A 16,053-nucleotide genomic window follows, 5' to 3' on the forward strand; every position below is an offset into this window, starting at 1 on the left:
TGGATGCTCTTCCGTCAGTTGGAGGAAAGATCCTGTCGTCATCCTCACTGAAGTGCTGCCCTGAACTTTGCTGCTCAGGCTGGGTCCCGGTTCAGTGCTCCAGCATCCCCTTGGCAGCCCGGCAAGCAGATTTGCTCTACCCCATTGCTGACCTTCACCCGAGTAAAACCCAATCTCCCTGTGCCCCGTTCCCAGTGACATATGTTCCGTGCTGTCCTCATCTCTCCCTGGCCAGCAAGGTGCAGAGCCCTGCCTGGTGCACAGAGCTGGGGCAGGGCTGTCCAGCCTCACTGCTGCCCTCAGCCCCCAACATGTTTTTTTTTTTTTTTTTTTTTTTTACCCCCTAAGATCCTGGGGCTTGCTGAAAGGTCACCGAGGAGCACAGTTTGGGCAGCAAGGATTCCTCCTATAGCCAGGGCTGGTATCGTATAGCAAGCCGCAGTAACCCCAGCTGGGGCAGCGTCAAGTTCCTGGCCACTGGTGTGCAGGTTCTTAACTCTCACGGCACCTCAGCCTTGGCATCTGCCGGGGATGGAGCCCAGGTCTTGGCCCACGCTGAGCTGTGCGTGTGCTGGCCTGGCCTGGGTGTCTCCAGGCAGGTAGGAGATGATGCACCGAGCTGCTGCGGCTGGCCGGCGCTGTGCGAGGAGGAGGCTGCCTGAGCTGCTGTCCCCCGGGAAAGGGGCCGGTGACCGTGGAGCTGCTCTACATTTGCACTGGAGGAACTTTCACCAGCGCAGCCCAAATCAGGCGCTGCCGTTGGCAGGCACCGGGCTCGGGGGACAGCCAGTCTGGTCCAAATCAGCAAATCCCACGTTGCCCCAGTTTCCCTGCGTGGCTGAGCCTGCTGCTCGGTGCGCCTGGCTCCCCGGCAGTAAGGCAGGCCCTGCGGCAGCCCACGTGCTGGCGCCCGGCGGTGTTTGCTCGTACAAAGGGTGAACGCCCTGGGTTTACCCCGTGGCTGCTGGGGCTGAGGCACGTGTTCATGCAGTTACTGCGTGCCGTTGGGCCGTGTGGTCAGTTCACGCTCCGCAGCATATTTGTGCGCCCCAAGCTGGGGGAGACTTAGCTGTCTGCCGCTCATTCTTGCTTCTTGTCTGTTCTGTCGCTGCCCAGGTCTGGAGCTGCTCAAGAACTGGTGTGTCAAAGGGTACCACACCGGGGCGGGGACGGATCTGGCCCAGACGGTGAGTATGGCTACGGGTCAGCTAGGGAGAGGTTGTTCTTTGCTCCAAAGCATGTGAAGAGGGGCACAGAGAGCCCACAAATCTGTGGTTGTCTGGTTCAGAAGCACTTCCTGCGCGTTCTGCTCCTGCCCTACCTGTTTGCACTGTTCTTCCCTCTCTGCCGAGGCCTCCAGCAGTCTGGAAAAACCCACACTCCTCCATCCCTCGCTAACATGAAGTCCGTGCAGTAAATCAGATCTGCAAGTACTTTGAATCTGAGCCTCCTTGGATGCATCGGGCACAGCCTTACAAATTTAGCATCCTGCCTGCCCTTTATTCCCCTTGGTGAGGGAACAATCTCCGTCTGTCACTCCTGTGCCTTAGAGCAGGCTGATCTAGCGAAGAAACCCACTCTTCTGACCTCAAGATGCTCTGCTCCCACTTACAGCAGAGGGATTCATTAAGCAGAGAGCAAAGACTGCTCTGTTTGCTATTCTGGGAACAGTCTGGTGGCAGTGACGATGCACAGCGGTGTAAGGCAGTTTAAGCTGAAGCACGGCAGGGCAGCCTACCGCAGATCCCAGCCTGTTCTCTGGGCACAGCGGGCTGAGGGGGATTTTGCCGTGGCTCGAATGGCCATTTGCTTGTCTTTCTCTCCTCCTGCAGTGGTCCTTACCGAGGTCCTTCCTCCTCCAGAAAAGCAGCGGTCAGTCAAATGGCTTCAGCAAACTGGAACTGGGTGGACTGGGGTGAGTTTGCACGGGCCGTGCTGTTCACAGCGTGGCTTTGGGACGGGTGCCCTGCGAGAGGTCTGGCAACAGGGAGGCCAGCTTTGTTTGGGGGGAGAGGAAGAAGGTTTGCAGGGTCTGAAGCCAGCATCTGATTTCCAGAGAGCCAACTGGTAGGGCTGGCATGGTGTCGACAAGACCGAGCCTGTCTCTTTGGCACCGTATGCCCAGTGCAGACGGTGCGAGGCCCCAGAACAGCCGGGCTGTGTGAGATGTTTGGGGAGTGGCTCCCACGGTCAGGACGTGCTGGCAAGGTGATCCCCGCGGGGCCCTGCTCCACCTCGGTGGTGAGCAGGGGCTGTGCCCCAGCATGGGGCTGTGAGGGTACAGCAAGGTCTGCGGGGCTGCCCCAGGCTGCTGGCTTCCCTGAGGAAGCCAAATGGGTGCCGCTGGCTGTGGCAGCCTTCCGCAGAGAGGTACAGGACTGGAGTTCAGCTGGGTGAGCCAAGCAGGGTGCAGGCATGCCTCTGCTGCTGAGGGAAAAGGGATCTGGAGCCCAGGCCAGGGTGCAGCTGGCTTTATGTGCAGCCGGGAAGACCAACCTCTGCCCCTGACATCCCGTCCCTGGCTTGGACGGGGTCTCCTTTCTCCTGCAGCAAACTCCTGCCTCCAGCCGACGAGGACCTCACGAGATGCCTGGAGCCCAGCCCCGCGCCGAGCTTACCTCTCACCAAGCACGCTGCTGGAGCCGACCAGAAGCCGGCCGGCTGCCTCTCAGACGCTGTCCTGGTGCTGTGAGCGGGCAGCTGCCGTCCCTCCCTGGGGACACCTCAACCTACCTCAAAGGAAGAGACAGGAGCTGGCTCCGGAGGGCGAGGACTGCGGAGCCCCCCTGCGCTGCGCACTTGCCTGCGGGCTGTTTTTAGGGAGGGATGTTTTACTGGGGAGAGCTGTGTGACTTCCTTTTTTAAAACAAAGGGCAGGAGCTGGCGAAGTTGGGTTTGTGGCTGGATGTTCAAGCCGGACGGGGGGGCGGTTTCTTTGCTGCACGGGAGCTGCGAGCCAGTTTGGAGTCAGCCTGGCCTTCCCTTCCCCGACCAGCATGGGCTGAGCCTGTGCTTGCCTGTGTCGCCCTGCACTGACCCTGAGCCCCAGGGACCCAAGCCTGCTCCCCCCCCACTGCAGGCCAGAGCGGGGAGAGCCTGGTACCCCTGGAGAGAAGTCCTTGGCCATCGCACTGCTCCTCTGGGAGGAGCAAGGCTTGGCCCTCCTAGCCCATATGTATTACCCTTTCTGAATGCCTGTGCCACCTTCCTGCCCTTTGCCAGCCGCGGGTGGTGGGCAGAAGCTGGGCCTTTTGCCCCCCCGCCTGGCTCCCGGCGGTGCGAGGGCAGCGGTGGTGCTGGGGGGAGCGTCCCCTCCGTGCTGTCCCTCCTCCGGGGGCACCTGCAGCGCGTGCGTGGGGGCTGCAGGCAGGTGCTGCTCTCCTGGGCGCTGCTCTGTTTTCCCTTTGTTTTTTAAGGATTTCCATTAAAGTTTAGCACTCGGCTGCTCTCGTGGCCTCTCTCTGTCTCCAGCCGCTGTGTCCCCACGCCTGGCAGCCCCCTCGGTGCAGGGGGACGCGGGGTGCCTGCTCAGCCCCTGCCCTGGGGCTCGCAGAAATCCCTTCCCTTCCTTCCCCTCTCCCCGCAGCCCCCCGTGCCCGTGGCTGGGCCCTGTTTTCTGGTCTCCTTGGTGACAATCTCATCGCTCCTCGGCTTCTCTCCAGCACCTGAAAATAGCCGCCGAAAGTGGAGATGCCTGCTGCCAGCACCGCCGCAGCGGCCAGCCTGGAGCCAGGCTGCCCGGCTCGGGGGCCGGGCGCTTACAGCTGCGTGCCGGTGCCCTGCGGGAGTGTGGCGGCTGGGGGGGGGCCTTGGGGCACCCCGGCACTGCTGGCGTGTGCCCAGCCCCCTGCCTCATCCCTCCTCTTCCTCCCTGCCTTTGGGCACCGTCTTCGCTGTAGCGCTCCGGGAGCAAGGAGCTTTGCTCCTCGCGCCCCTTACGGGGTGCACGGGGGTGCTCGCAGCTGGCCCCTGCATCCCGCGGGTATTTTGGGAAGCTGTCGGCCGTGATTTAAAACCCTCCGCCTGGCCCTGCCTGGCAGCATCTCCCGCACCCTGGGCCCTGATCTGGGGGGGGGCCCGCGGCCACGCTCCCCACTGTGGCTGGGCTCCAGCCGTCCCACGGGGGGCACGGAGCCGCTGCGTCCCCCACGGCCAGCCCCAGGCCCGCTCGCCCACGGCAGCCCTGGGCTGGCCCGGCAGCAGGCCAGGCGTTACTTGAACCTTCCTGAAATAGAAATGGAGCTGGGAGCGAGCGTGGGGCGGGAGGGGGTGGCCCAGCGGGGCGAGGAAAGAGGTTCTGGGGCAGGCACGGCTCGGGGACGCGAGGCCGGGGGCCGCGCTGCTGCGCCGTGGGGACAAAGCGCCCAGCCAAGCTGTCCCCGCGTCCCCAGGGGCGCTGGCTGCCACCAGGGCCACCCCTCCTCCAGCATCCCCAGGGATATGGGGTGCCTAAACCCCCTGCTCCTCCTGCCTCATCCTGGGGGGTGCCGAGCCCTCTGGGGGGCAAGGAGGTGGCTGGGCAGGGGGCAGCTTTATCACCCTGTCCCCACGTCCCTCAGCCCTTCCCTTGCCTCCCTGGGGCCAGCGCTGTCCCCGGGGCCTCGGCCCCCAGCAGGTGCCGTGGGCTGGGGGTGACAGGGTGGCGCTGCCCGGCGGCGGTGGCGGCCCCCCCGGCGGCGGGGGCATGGCTGGCATTGCTCAGTGACACCCTATCTGCCAGGGCCCGGCCAGCCGCGGGCCCAGAATAGCAGCGCTGCCCCGCAGTCAGCATGGAGCAACTCCCCGGCCCCGCTGCTCCCCAGGTACCCCCGGGACGGGCGGGGGGCACGGCCGGCGAGACGCCGCGTGGGGACCGGCCACCGCGGGTGGGGGGCACGGGGGGCTGGGGGGGTGCTGCTGGCACCTTCCCACGGCCCGGCAGGCGTGGGGACGAGGGCACGGAGCATGGCACGAGCCACCTGCCTGCCCCGGTGCCGCCAGCCCCTGGGGGACCGGTTGGGGTGGGGGGCGTTTGTGTAGGGTCGCCTCCCCGCCGGGGTTAGCTCTGGTCTCCCTAGGGAGCAGCCCACGCAGCTTTGTTATGGTAGGGTGGCATGTAAACATTGGCTCTGCCCGTGGTGCGTGCTGCTTTGTTACGGTAGGGTCTCCCCGGGGGGACCGGTGGGGACGGGGGGGGGGGCCAGCCGGCCCGTCCTGCTCGCCCCCCTCGCACCTGGGGTTCCCACTTTGTTATTGTAGGGTCTCCTGGCGCGGAGACCCTTCGATACCTACAGAGCCACGCCGCAGGTGGGGCTGGCCGGGCTCCCAGCATCGGAGGAAGCCGGAGCAGGATTTACACCTTGGGGGCCGGGGGAGGGAGAGGAAGGGCGCGGGGCTCGCCTGGGCTGCCGCGGCAAAGGGAGCACCCGCGTGGCCCCGCATCCCCTGCCCACCCCGGGGACCCCCGCTGCCCCCCCAGAGGGGGGGGACGAGCCCCTGTCCCTCGGGGCTGTGGTGGCAGGGGGGCTCCCCGCCTGCACCCTGGGCTGGGGGAGCCGCGGCAGCGAGGTGGGTGCAGGAAGCCCCCCTCGGGTGTGGGGGGCGAGGCTGGGCTGGGTGCTGCTGACCCCCCCCCGATCTCTCTGTGACCCCCTCAGATGGCGCTGCTGGATGCCGCCGCCCGTCCCGAGGACGAAGGTGGGTAGCGGGGGGGGGGTCTGATGGCCCCAGGGGATCGCTGCCTCCTCCCACGGCATCCCCCCGTGTGGGGGCACCGGGACCTGGCAGCGGGGCTCACGGCCGGGGCAGGTTTGCCCGCAGGGTTCCCGGAGGCGCCGTGCCCCAGGGAGGAGGAGGAAGAGGAGGAGGAGGAGGACAGGCGGCGGAGGAGCCCCAGGCCCGTCACCTTCACGCTGGGCCCCGAGGTGCTGGGGCTGGGCCCCGAGGGGGATTTCCAGACCCCCGACGCCGAGGTCTACATGCACTTCTTGAGGAGCCACTGCTGCTACGACGCCGTCCCCACCAGCTGCAAGCTCGTCGTCTTCGACACCAGCCTGGAGGTGAGGCCGCGGGGGACAGCCCGGGGGGGGGGCGTGGGGGGGGCTCAGGGACCCCCTGACCCCCCCCTCCCCGCTCTGCTGCCAGATCAAGAAGGCTTTTGTGGCGCTGGTGGCCAACGGGGTGCGCGCCGCCCCGCTGTGGGACAGCAAGACGCAGAGCTTCGTGGGTGAGTGCCGGGAGCCCCGGGGCGGCGCTGGCCCCGCTGCGGGGTGCGGGCAGCACGGCCAGCCCCCCGTGTCTCCGCAGGGATGCTCACCATCACCGACTTCATCAACATCCTCCACCGCTACTACCGCTCGCCCCTGGTGAGTTGCCGGGGTGGGCACGGGGCCGGGCAGGGGGTGGCCCCTGCTTCTCCCAGTCCCCTGCTCCGTGGGCAGACCACGAGCTGCTCTGGAGCACCCGAGGGATTGGCGTCGCTTTGGGGCACCAAAAGGGTCCCCACGACGTGACCCCGTGGGGAGGGGTGCTGGGGAAAGGGGCAGCCCCCCAGAGCCCCCTCGGTCCCTTGCTGGGCGCCCCCTGACCAGGGCTTCTCCCTGCCCTCAGGTTCAGATCTACGAGGTGGAGGAGCACAAGATTGAGACGTGGAGAGGTAAAAGTGAGGGGGGGGTGCCGGGGTGTCCGGGCTGGGGGCAACGTGCCCGGCATGGACGTGGCACCAGGGGTGTGGGGCCCCTCTCCCACCGCTCTCCCTTCGCAGAGGTGTACCTGCAGGGCTCCTTCAAGCCGCTGGTCTACATCTCACCGAGCAATAGGTGAGCTCCTGCCTGCGGGGGAGAGCTGGTGGGACGCCCACCCGGCTGCCCTTGCTGCAGAGGTGCCCCCCCATGGGGTGTGCCCGGGGTGCTGGAGGGCTTCCAGGCACAGCCATGTCCCCCCCGCGCCGTCCCCTACAGCCTCTTCGACGCCGTCTACTCCCTGATCAAGCACAAGATCCACCGCCTGCCCGTCATTGAGCCCACCTCGGGCAACGTCCTGCACATCCTGACGCACAAACGCATCCTCAAGTTCCTCCACATCTTCGTGAGTGCAGGGGGGCAGCGGGCACGGGGGGCGCACGGAGCGGGGGTCGGGTGCAGGGTGCGCGCTGCTCGCCGGGGTCGCGCAGTGTGCGCACACATGGGGTGCCGTGTGTGTGTGTACACACGTGTGTGTGTGTGCGTGCACTGCCCCAAAGCAGGGCTCCACCATCCCCAAGCCGCGCTTCCTGAAGAAAACGGTGCAGGAGCTGTGCATCGGCACCTTCCGCGACGTGGCCGTGGTGCCCGAGACCGCCCCCATCTACACGGCGCTGGAGATCTTCGTGGACCGCCGCGTCTCCGCGCTGCCCGTCATCAACGACGCCGGTACGCGGGGCCGAGGGGCCCAGCAGAGCCCCCTGTTCCCCCTCTGCGGTGCCTCCTGCCCCGTCCCCAGCCCCGAAACCCCTCCTGCCATCCCTGCGCCCCCCCCTCCTGAGCCCCCGCGCTCTGTCTCCTTGCAGGGCAGGTGGTCGGGCTCTACTCCAGGTTCGATGTCATTGTGAGTACCGGGCGCGCTTGCACGGCCGTGCGCCAGCGTGGTGGCACGAGCCTGCACGTGGGGGAAGGTGGGGACGTGCCCGATCCGGGCTGTCGGGGCACTCACACCCCGGCACGTGCCCCGGCACCCGTCCCACGTGCGGTGCCGCGCGTGCTGGCACCCTGTGCACCCGGGCACCGCCTCTCCCGCAGCACCTGGCAGCCCAGAAGACCTACAACAACCTGGACATCAGCGTGCGCGAGGCGCTGCGGCAGCGCACCGTGTGCCTGGAGGGGGTCCTCACCTGCTACCCCCACGAGACCATGGAGGACATCATCGACCGCATCGCCAAGGAGCAGGTAGGTGAGCGGCCGGGCAGCGCCCCTCCCGCCCGCCAGCACCAGCCCTGCCTTCTGCCCCCCCCCATCACCGTGACGCTCTGCCCGTGCCCGCAGGTCCATCGCCTGGTTCTGGTGGACGAGAACCAGTACCCGCGGGGCATCGTCTCCCTCTCCGACATCCTCCAGGCCCTCGTGCTCACTCCCGCAGGTATCGATGCTCTTAACTCTTAGCCCACGACGCTCCGGCTTTCTCCATTCGCACCCTCCATTTCTCTCCACTTCAGGTAGGCGCTGCCCCCCCCCCCCCCAACCGCTGGGTCCCCGTCACCGCACACACCCCAGTGTGGCACTTTTTGGGTGGGGAATGGGCTCGGAACCCCCCCCCCACCCGGTCCCCAGCAGTGCCCAGTTGCTCCATGCAGACAGGGACTGGGCTGTACTAAACACACCAGGCTTGGGACCTCCCCAGCACGGTGCCTTCACCATGCCCTTGCAAGTCTCCGCTGTCCTCTGCGCTGTCCCCATGCCCTCTGTGCTGTCCCCATGTCCCCTGTGCCGTCCCCACGCCCTGTGGCCACCAGGGCAGGAGGCAGTGCTGTGCCACAGGGTGCCCAGCCCTGCGCCGGTGCCCGCCGGGGGTTACGGCCTCGTGCGCTCTCTCGCCCCGCAGGCATCGACTGAAGACACCGGGGAAGTGCCGCCGCCGTCTCGTCCGACTCGGGGCCTCTTGCTTGGCCCGGCCCAGGCACTGGCGGGGCCGTGGAAGGAGGCTCAGGCCCCGGGGGCTCTCCGTACGGGGGGGCTGCCCACCCACCCCGCTCCTGGGACTCGTCTTGAGCCTGGGGCCAGCTCCCTCCAGCCTTGGGGAGGACCAAGGGCGAGCACGTGGGGATGCCTGACGGGCACCGTGCCGTGAAGGGCTGCGCAGCCGGGTGCAGGGGCCCTCCTGGCCCCCCCCCCGTCCCACCCCATCCCAAACTGCTGCCGGATCCGAGTGCTTCAGCCCCCGGTGAGCTGGGTCCCGCCGGCTGCGGCGGCACCGGTGCGCAGGAGGGGCACAGTGGCGTGGCTCAGCTGCACACACAGCCTTGTTTATTGTAGGGTCTCCTAGGGCTGGAGCGCCCCGGCAGCGGTGCTTGCAAGGGGACCTTGCACACTTTTTTTTTGGGGGGGGGGTGGGGGGTATTTATTTATGTGCCGGTCTGTTCAGCTTTGTTGGAATAAAGCTGCCCGCCCCAGGCACCGCGTCCTCGCCTTCCTGGGCGCACAGCCTGGCACGGCTCCTCCGGGCTGGGGAGGGGGTGCCGGGCGCTGGGGTGCCCATCTGGGGGCGGCCACGGGCGGCACCTCTGCCCACGTGGGGACAGCCAGCAGGACACCCTGGGGCACGCAGCTTGGTGGCTCCACCACGGCTGGGGTGGCCCCTGGGGACAGGGGGTGCTGAGCCCATCCTCCCCCCCCTGCTGCCTCACCCTGCCCCCTTCCCGTGCCCCCCCCCCTATCAGCATCGCTGGGGAGGAACGACTGATAGCGAAAGGTCCCGTGTGATGCACGCCCCCTGCGCTGGCTGACGCTGCTGGGGGGCACGGTGCCAGCCCCGGGTGGTGCCAGCCCCCTCCCCACGGCGGGGACCTGCTGCCAGCTGCAGTTTCACTCCACGGGGCTGGCTCCGGCCCTCGGGACCAAGCGCAAACCCCAAAACCCCACTGGCGGCTCCATCCTGCCCCGCGAGGTGTGTGTGTGTGTGGGGAAACTGAGGCACGGAGAAGGGGCTGGGGCCAAGGTCAGTTATTGAGACAGGACCCGGGCGTCCTGGCCCCAGGCACAGATCCACGCGCAGCGACACGATCACGGGACGAAGGAGACACCCCACGGCCGCAAGCCCCCTCCCTGCGCCCCCCCCCCCCCCCCGGCAGGCAGAGCTCCTGGGTCCCCGCCGCAGCCCAGGGGGGCGGGGGACGGGGCGGGGGGGGGGGGGGGGTACCCCTGGCAGCGTGTGAAAGGCACAGCAATGCCCCAAGCCTCCTGCTCAGGGGGCCCCCGGGCGAGCGATGAACTCCAGGTTGATGGGCTTGTCGGCCACCAGGACGATGCGGGACACGGACGTCACCTCCACGCCGCGGGGGTCCGGCCGCACCTCGAACGCTTGGATGATCTGGGGGAGGGGGAGGGAGAGAAAAGGGGGTGGCGGTGCCTCAAGACTCCCCCCCCCGAGACACCCGGCGTGGCTTGGGGGGCCCCTACTCACCCTGGCGAGGGCCAGGTGCATCTCCAGCTCGGCGATGCGGCGGCCGACGCAGGCGCGGACCCCGTAGCCGAAGGGAATGGAGCTGAAGGGGTGGTGGGGGGAGCCGTAGCCCCGGAGCCAGCGCTGGGGCAGGAACCGCTCGGGCTCGGGGAAGTAGGTCTCGTCGTGGGACATGGCGTAGTGCGCCAGGACGAAGAGGGTCTGTGGGGTGAGAAGGGGGTTAACGCCCCTCGGGGCACAGCGGGACCCCCCCGGAGTGGCCCCACTCACGTTCTTGGGGAAGAGGTAGTCTCCGATGATGATGTCCTTCTCGTAGAAGACCCTGGCGTTGGTGGGGACCACGGGGTAGACCCTGGGCGGGGATGTGGGGAGAGTTGGTGCGGGAGCTGCGCCCACCTGGGCCCCAAGGCAGGGCCAGGAGGAACATCTCCCGCTGCTCGGCGGCTCCGTCTCCCCCGGGGAGGACGTGGGTGGGTGGGTGGATGCGGCCCCAAGGGTCTGCGACCCAGCCCTGCACCCTGCCTGGCCGGTGCCCCCATCACCAGCATCCCCCCAAAACCATGGGGCCAGGCTGGGCTGTACCTCAGCGTCTCCTTGATGATGGCCCGGAGCATCGGCATCTTGGGGATATCCTCGGCACGAGGAAACCGGTCCGGGGGCACGACGGCTTTCAGCTCCTGGTACAGGGTCTCCTGGATGCCTAGGTCCCGGGAGAGGTGGTACAGGGCCCACGACAGTGTGTTGGAGGTCTGGGGGAGCAGAGGGGAGGGAGGGAGATGGGGCTGGCACCGGAACATCCTCGTGCCGCGTGGCACCAGACAGCCCCAGCTCCAACGCGCAGGGAAAGCACGAGGGAAACTGAGGCACGGAGCCGGGCAGGTGGCAGAGAGGAGAAGAGGGTCTGCACCGACAGGCCCCTGAGCCCTTGGGGCAGTGCGGAGCTGGCCCTCACCGTGTCCACGCCGGCCAGCAGCAGCTCGGCCACGCTGCCGTAGACCTCGTCCAGGCTGAGCCTGCCGCTGGCCAGCAGGTAGCTCAGGTAGCCCGACACCTCCTTGCCCCCCTCCACCTGCCCCTCCAGCTCCTTCATCTTCCGATCAATCAGGGTCTTGCCTGCGGGGACAGACACGGCCATGGAGAGATGACCCAGAGTCCACGGAGAGATGGGCAGACCCTGGGGCGGCCAAAAAGGAACGTGCCCCGGCCACGCTCGGTGGCTCTCCCGGGGGGGCTGCCCCCCTCGCGAGGGTCCCTGTGGGGTCTGATCCCATCCCCACGGCTCACCGAATGCAAAGATGGTGTCCCAGCTGTCCAGGTAGCGGTCCCAGAAGGGCAGCACCTTGCGGCTCCAGCGGGGCAGGACGGTGGCGAAGATGGAGTTCTTGAACATGAGGTTGATGGAGTCGATGAAGTGCTGGGTCTCGGCGGGGACCTGCTGCTTCAGGCACCCGATGCGGGTCTCGAAGAGGATATAGGAGATCCCTGCGGGAACAGGCCGCATCCAGACCCCCGCGGGGACACAGCGGGGCGGGGGCGAGGGCCGGGCCCCCCCTACCTTCCAGGGCGAAGCGGTAGAGCAGGTTGGCCACGTCCCCCACCAGCACCCCCGAGGGGCTGCGGCTCCGCTCCTCGCGCAGCCGCACCATCAGGTCCGACACCACCTCGCCGATGGCGTCCGCGTACAGCAGCGCCTCCGAGGGCTTCAGCAGCCGCTTGTTGAGGACCTGGCGCAGGCGGTACCAGCGCTCCCCTTCCCTGCGCGGCGGGGATCGGGCTCAGCGGGCTAAGCCGGCGCCGTGCCAAATTCACCCCCGAGCCCTGCAAGGCTTTCCGCCCACCGCAGCCATGCCCGCCCGCTTGGGGAAAAGGGAGCCCTGGGAGCTCCTGCCCCAACCCCACATCACCCCGGCGCAGGGGCAGGAGGTTTGCTGTCCCACAGAGCACGGCCAGGGCAGGACTCACTCGGTGAAGGGTCCGTAGGGCAGGCGCCGGGTGTCCCGGTGCTCCTTCCACAGGGCCATGTCGCTCCGCATCGGGTACTTGCCCTCCTGCCGCAGCAGCTGCTCCAGCACCACGGGGCTCCCGATGTTGATGTTCTGGTAGTGCCCGAAGGTCGACTTCCAGATGGGGCCGTAAATGCGCCGGGACATCAGCTGCGAGGCACCAGAGCAAGGCAGGGTGAATGGGACGTCAGGGTGGGGGGCAGCGCTCAGCACCGGGGCTGGATCAGCGCCCGAGCATAGGAGGCACCGACCCCCTGCAGATGGGCACATCCCTCATCCATCCCCGGGATGCACAGAGGGCCCGGCGGGTCTTTTAGGGTGGCATAGCCCAGGAGGGGACAGCAGGGACGGGGACAATTGCCATGCACGGGGCTTGGCGAAGGTGCAGGGCCACTGCAGCGGCCGTCAGCAGATCCAAGCCCTGCTGCTTCCAGCATCACCCCATCCGTGCTCCCCTCAGCCCATGCGGGTCCTTGAACCCGCCGCCGATAAGGGTGGTTAATGATCAGCGCCGGGCAGCACCGGGCTGCTCCCAGGGCAGGTGTCCAAGCACGGGGCTGGGGCCACGCATGGCCTTGGGCTCCCGTACCATCCGGGGGACATCCACCAGCACCAGCCCTCCTCCGGGCTCAGAGCTCCCCTCTCCTCACCTGCACCCACCAGGGCCGTGCCTGCGTCCCCTCGGAGCACCCGGTGCACCCCAGGGGTGGCCGGGCACCCCCCTGCAAGCCACAGGGCCACTTCCAAAGGTCCCGTGGCACCTCGCCGGGCACCGCCGCAGCCCCTGCAGAGCGGGACCAAGCCCAGGGGGCTGCAGGGACCCAGCAGGGAAGCCCTGGTCCCGGTTCCCCGTGGCTGCGGGGATGCACGTGGTACAATCTCCCTTGGTGACTGACTGCATCGCAGCCTGAGCCCGGATTCATCTGGATTCGTCACCGCGGGGAGACGTTCCTCGCGCGTGGTGGCAGGAGGAGGGGGAGGGACGGCCGCCCCGGTGCTGCAGGCGGTGCGCCCTGAGAGCACGGGGCTGCGGGCGGCCACATCCTGGGTCGAAGCCTGCTGCTGGCGTGTGCTCACGGCCAGGACCCGGCACGGCTTGGGCCTTGGATAGCAGGGCTGGGAGAAGCTGCTGGCATTGGGGGAAGGCACCTCCGGAGCTGGCTGCAAAGCCGGGCCACGCTCGGAGCCCCAGGGGAGCAGCAGGGACCTGTGCCTGCTCCCCGAGCCCCTGCTCCCCTGTGACAGCCCCTTCCCCTGTGACAGCCCCTTCCCCAGGCAGCGGTGCCCGCTGCTCGGCGGTGCCGGGGAGGCCTGATCCTGCGCCCTCCTCCCAGCTGTGGCGGGTCAGAGCTCCAGGGCGCTGGAGGCTGCCGCCTGGCTCGCGGCCAGCCAAGCCCATGGCTTGCTTCATCCGACGTATGAGGAAGTGCCGACAGAAGAAAACAAACAGCTGCCTGTTCCTCCCCTGCATCCCCGGGCACCGCTCGCCCCCACATCTGCCCCCCCAAACTGATGCCCCCCAAGCTCGCTGCAGCTGGGGCTGGCCGGGGATGCCGGGACCCCGCGAGCAGCCCCTGGCCCTCGGGGGGAAGCCAAGGCACGTGTGGCCCTGCCCGGCTCGGGCACTCCGAGGCAGCCGGCGGGACCCATCGGGTGCCACCCGCTTCTCCGCCAGCCCCTCCGCGCGCTGCTCCCCCCAGCACCCCCCCACGGGTGCCGGGGCGCTCCCCCCCCTCAGCTCCCCATGGTCGCTCGCGGGCTCACCCCCCACGCCGGCACCCAGCTCTCCCCGACCCCATCCCCAAAGCCCCCCCAGCCCACGGCGCCATCCCCCCCCACCTCCCTTGCGCCCTCGGGGACCCGCAGCCCCCCCCGGCAGCCCGCAGCCCCCGGCCGGCCGGCCGCGCCTCCCCGGGCACCTGGAGCCGGTGGGTGTGCAGCAGGTAGCCGCGCAGGAAGAGCCAGACGAAAGTCCTGAGCAAGCCCGGCCCCGGCAGCTCCGCGGGGCCCTTCAGCCGAGCCGGCCCCGCCGCCGCCGCCGCCGAGCTCCCGGCCCTGCGCGGCGGCCCCGGGCTGCGCGGAGGCGGCGGCGGCGGCGGCGGCGGGCGAGGGCGCAGGAGCAGCGGCAGCAGCGGCCGCCGAGCCCCGCCGCTCGGGCCCGCCATGCTCCGTCGGCAGCGCACGGGACGGGGCGGTGCGGGGAGGCACCGGGGGCGGCGGGGGGCGGCACCGGGGGAGGCGCGGGGGGCGGCGCGGGGGCGGCACCGGCACCGGGGAGCGGGCACCGGGAGCCGCTCGTGCGCGCCGGGAGCTGGGCAGCGGCACCGCGCACCGGGGGCTGCACCGGGAGGTGCGGGCGTTCCGGGGCCGGTACCGCGCGGCCGGTACCGGGCGGGGGGCGCGGGCACCGGGTGCCGCGTAGCGCCGGCATCACGCACCGGGAACCGGCACCGGCAGCGCCGTGCAGCGGGTGCCGGGCGCCGCGTGCTGCGTAACGGCACCGCGCCCCCGGTGTGGCACCGCAGGCACAGCGCCCCGGGCACCGTGTGGCGTGTGCTGGGGGTGCTGGCACCGGTACCGGCACCGGGTGCTGCTCGCCCAGCATCGGCAGCGGGCACGGTACCGGGCGCTGGGTGCCACGGCCCGCGTCCTGCACGCCCCACAGTGGCACCGAGCTCACCGCTGGGCCTGATGCTCGGGCCGGCTGTCCCCCCGCCCTGCCCTGTCCTTGTCCTGTCTGCCTTGACACCTCGCCCATCGTTCCCTGTCCTCGCCCGGTCCCCGTCCCCGTATCTCTCCCTGTTCCCGTTCCTGCCCCATTTTTCTCCCCGTCTTTGTCCCCGCCCTTGTTGCTCCCCCCCAGACCTGCATCTCCCGCAGAGAAGGTGGCAGAGCCCCTGCGTGCCCCCCCTCCGGTCCCCTGAAGCGTCCCCTTGGTGCAGCCATTTGGGAGGACCTGCTCCAGGCCACAGGGACGATGCCAAAGGTGCTGGTAAGCCGCGGCTGCCCTGGGCTGGCACTCATCCCTCCCCTGGGGCAGGGGTTGGGCGCTCAGGGTGGGCACAGCCACCCCACAAGGGAGCCGGGTGGGGACACCCGGAGTGGCTGTGGCACCTTTCTGGGGGCGACTTTGCTTTGTCGCCGCGGCAGTGGGAGCGCAGCACCAGCTCCTGCCAGCCCACGAGCTGTCGCTGCTGCGGCGGTGCCCAGGACACGTTCCCTCTGGCCAGCCTGGCGCTGCCACCGGGTTTGGGGACGGCGGGCAGGGCACTGCTCTGCCCGCAGCGGGGACCCGTGCCGTGCTGGGGCCGTCCCACCGCTGATCATTGACCGCCCTTATCAGGTCAAAGTCCTGGACAGGGACATTTTGTCCCCGGGGCAGGCAGGCAGACACCCGAGAGCCCCAGGGGTGGCTGCGTCCCTGTCCCTCTCGGGGACGAGGGCTGTCCCAGGCTGGGCTCCAGGTGCCCGACGTGCCCTGCAGCAGCGGGGCCGGGGCTGGGTGGTCCCGGGGGGCTGGAGGGGCGCTGAGCAGGGGCCCCGTGCTCCAGCAGACACCCGGCAGAGCCGGGGCGCACAAGTGCGAGCGCCTGCCGCCATCTCATGGCTGCGCGCAGCCAGCTCCGCAGCCGGTGCTGTCCGGCCTGGGCACGCACCCCCAGCCCCACGGGGGGGTTCCAGCCCGGGCTGAGCCCCTCCAGGGCCCCGCCCGTCTCAGCCTGCCCCCCCCCCCCCCTTGCTGGAGAGTGCTTTTTGGCCCCCTTCTTTCCCTCGGGAAACGCCAGCCGGGGAACCCAACCGCTGGGGCTGGCTGGCGGGGGGGGGGGGGGGGGTGCAGAGCCAGGGCACGTCCCGAGGGGGGGGGCTTGCTGGTGGGGCTGGGGGCTTCCCCGGGCTGGGAGCAGGCTGCTGAATCCAG

General features: G+C 69.2%; 3 protein-coding genes across 11 annotated transcripts in view; 2 read left to right on the forward strand and 1 right to left on the reverse strand.

Annotated features, from left to right (window-relative positions):
- Positions 1-3,446, forward strand: part of LOC308197881 (serine/threonine-protein kinase 36-like) — a 35,188-nt gene extending 31,742 nt beyond the window's left edge. For all 5 annotated transcript variants that reach the window (XM_080599137.1, XM_080599145.1, XM_080599143.1 and 2 more), the window contains 3 exons: positions 1,117-1,187; positions 1,833-1,915; positions 2,551-3,446. In XM_080599137.1, coding sequence (XP_080455263.1) covers positions 1,117-1,187; positions 1,833-1,915; positions 2,551-2,692 — 296 coding nt within the window. In that variant the 3' untranslated portion in view covers positions 2,693-3,446. The remainder of the gene's footprint in view (positions 1-1,116; positions 1,188-1,832; positions 1,916-2,550) is intronic.
- Positions 3,447-3,590: 144 nt separating this feature from the next.
- On the forward strand, positions 3,591-9,120 carry PRKAG3 (protein kinase AMP-activated non-catalytic subunit gamma 3). 4 transcript variants are annotated; one of them, XM_080599149.1, is made up of 13 exons: positions 3,591-4,802; positions 5,637-5,676; positions 5,788-6,038; positions 6,124-6,205; positions 6,286-6,344; positions 6,589-6,634; positions 6,743-6,797; positions 6,939-7,065; positions 7,223-7,388; positions 7,526-7,563; positions 7,755-7,901; positions 7,998-8,167; positions 8,554-9,120. In XM_080599149.1, exons 1-12 carry the CDS (start codon positions 4,770-4,772, stop codon positions 8,112-8,114), a joined length of 1,161 nt encoding a protein of 386 aa, XP_080455275.1. In that variant the 5' UTR covers positions 3,591-4,769; the 3' UTR covers positions 8,115-8,167; positions 8,554-9,120. The 4 variants fall into 4 exon arrangements, with proteins under 4 accessions (XP_080455275.1, XP_080455273.1, XP_080455274.1 ...); XM_080599147.1 differs by having other exon boundaries at positions 7,526-7,901; XM_080599148.1 differs by having other exon boundaries at positions 7,755-8,167.
- A 536-nt stretch (positions 9,121-9,656) lies between these two features.
- CYP27A1 (cytochrome P450 family 27 subfamily A member 1) lies at positions 9,657-14,338 on the reverse strand. 2 transcript variants are annotated; one of them, XM_080599150.1, is made up of 9 exons: positions 14,054-14,338; positions 12,094-12,284; positions 11,687-11,886; positions 11,416-11,613; positions 11,084-11,244; positions 10,714-10,880; positions 10,402-10,483; positions 10,132-10,332; positions 9,657-10,038 (listed from the first exon to the last, which is right to left on the reverse strand). In XM_080599150.1, exons 1-9 carry the CDS (start codon positions 14,297-14,299, stop codon positions 9,913-9,915), a joined length of 1,572 nt encoding a protein of 523 aa, XP_080455276.1. In that variant the 5' UTR covers positions 14,300-14,338; the 3' UTR covers positions 9,657-9,912. The 2 variants fall into 2 exon arrangements, with proteins under 2 accessions (XP_080455276.1, XP_080455277.1); XM_080599151.1 differs by lacking the exon at positions 14,054-14,338 and adding an exon at positions 12,386-13,339.
- Positions 14,339-16,053: the final 1,715 nt, after the last annotated feature.

This window comes from Anser brachyrhynchus, assembly GCF_964034855.1.
Source record: "Anser brachyrhynchus genome assembly, chromosome: 7".
NCBI classification, from domain to species: domain Eukaryota; kingdom Metazoa; phylum Chordata; class Aves; order Anseriformes; family Anatidae; genus Anser; species Anser brachyrhynchus.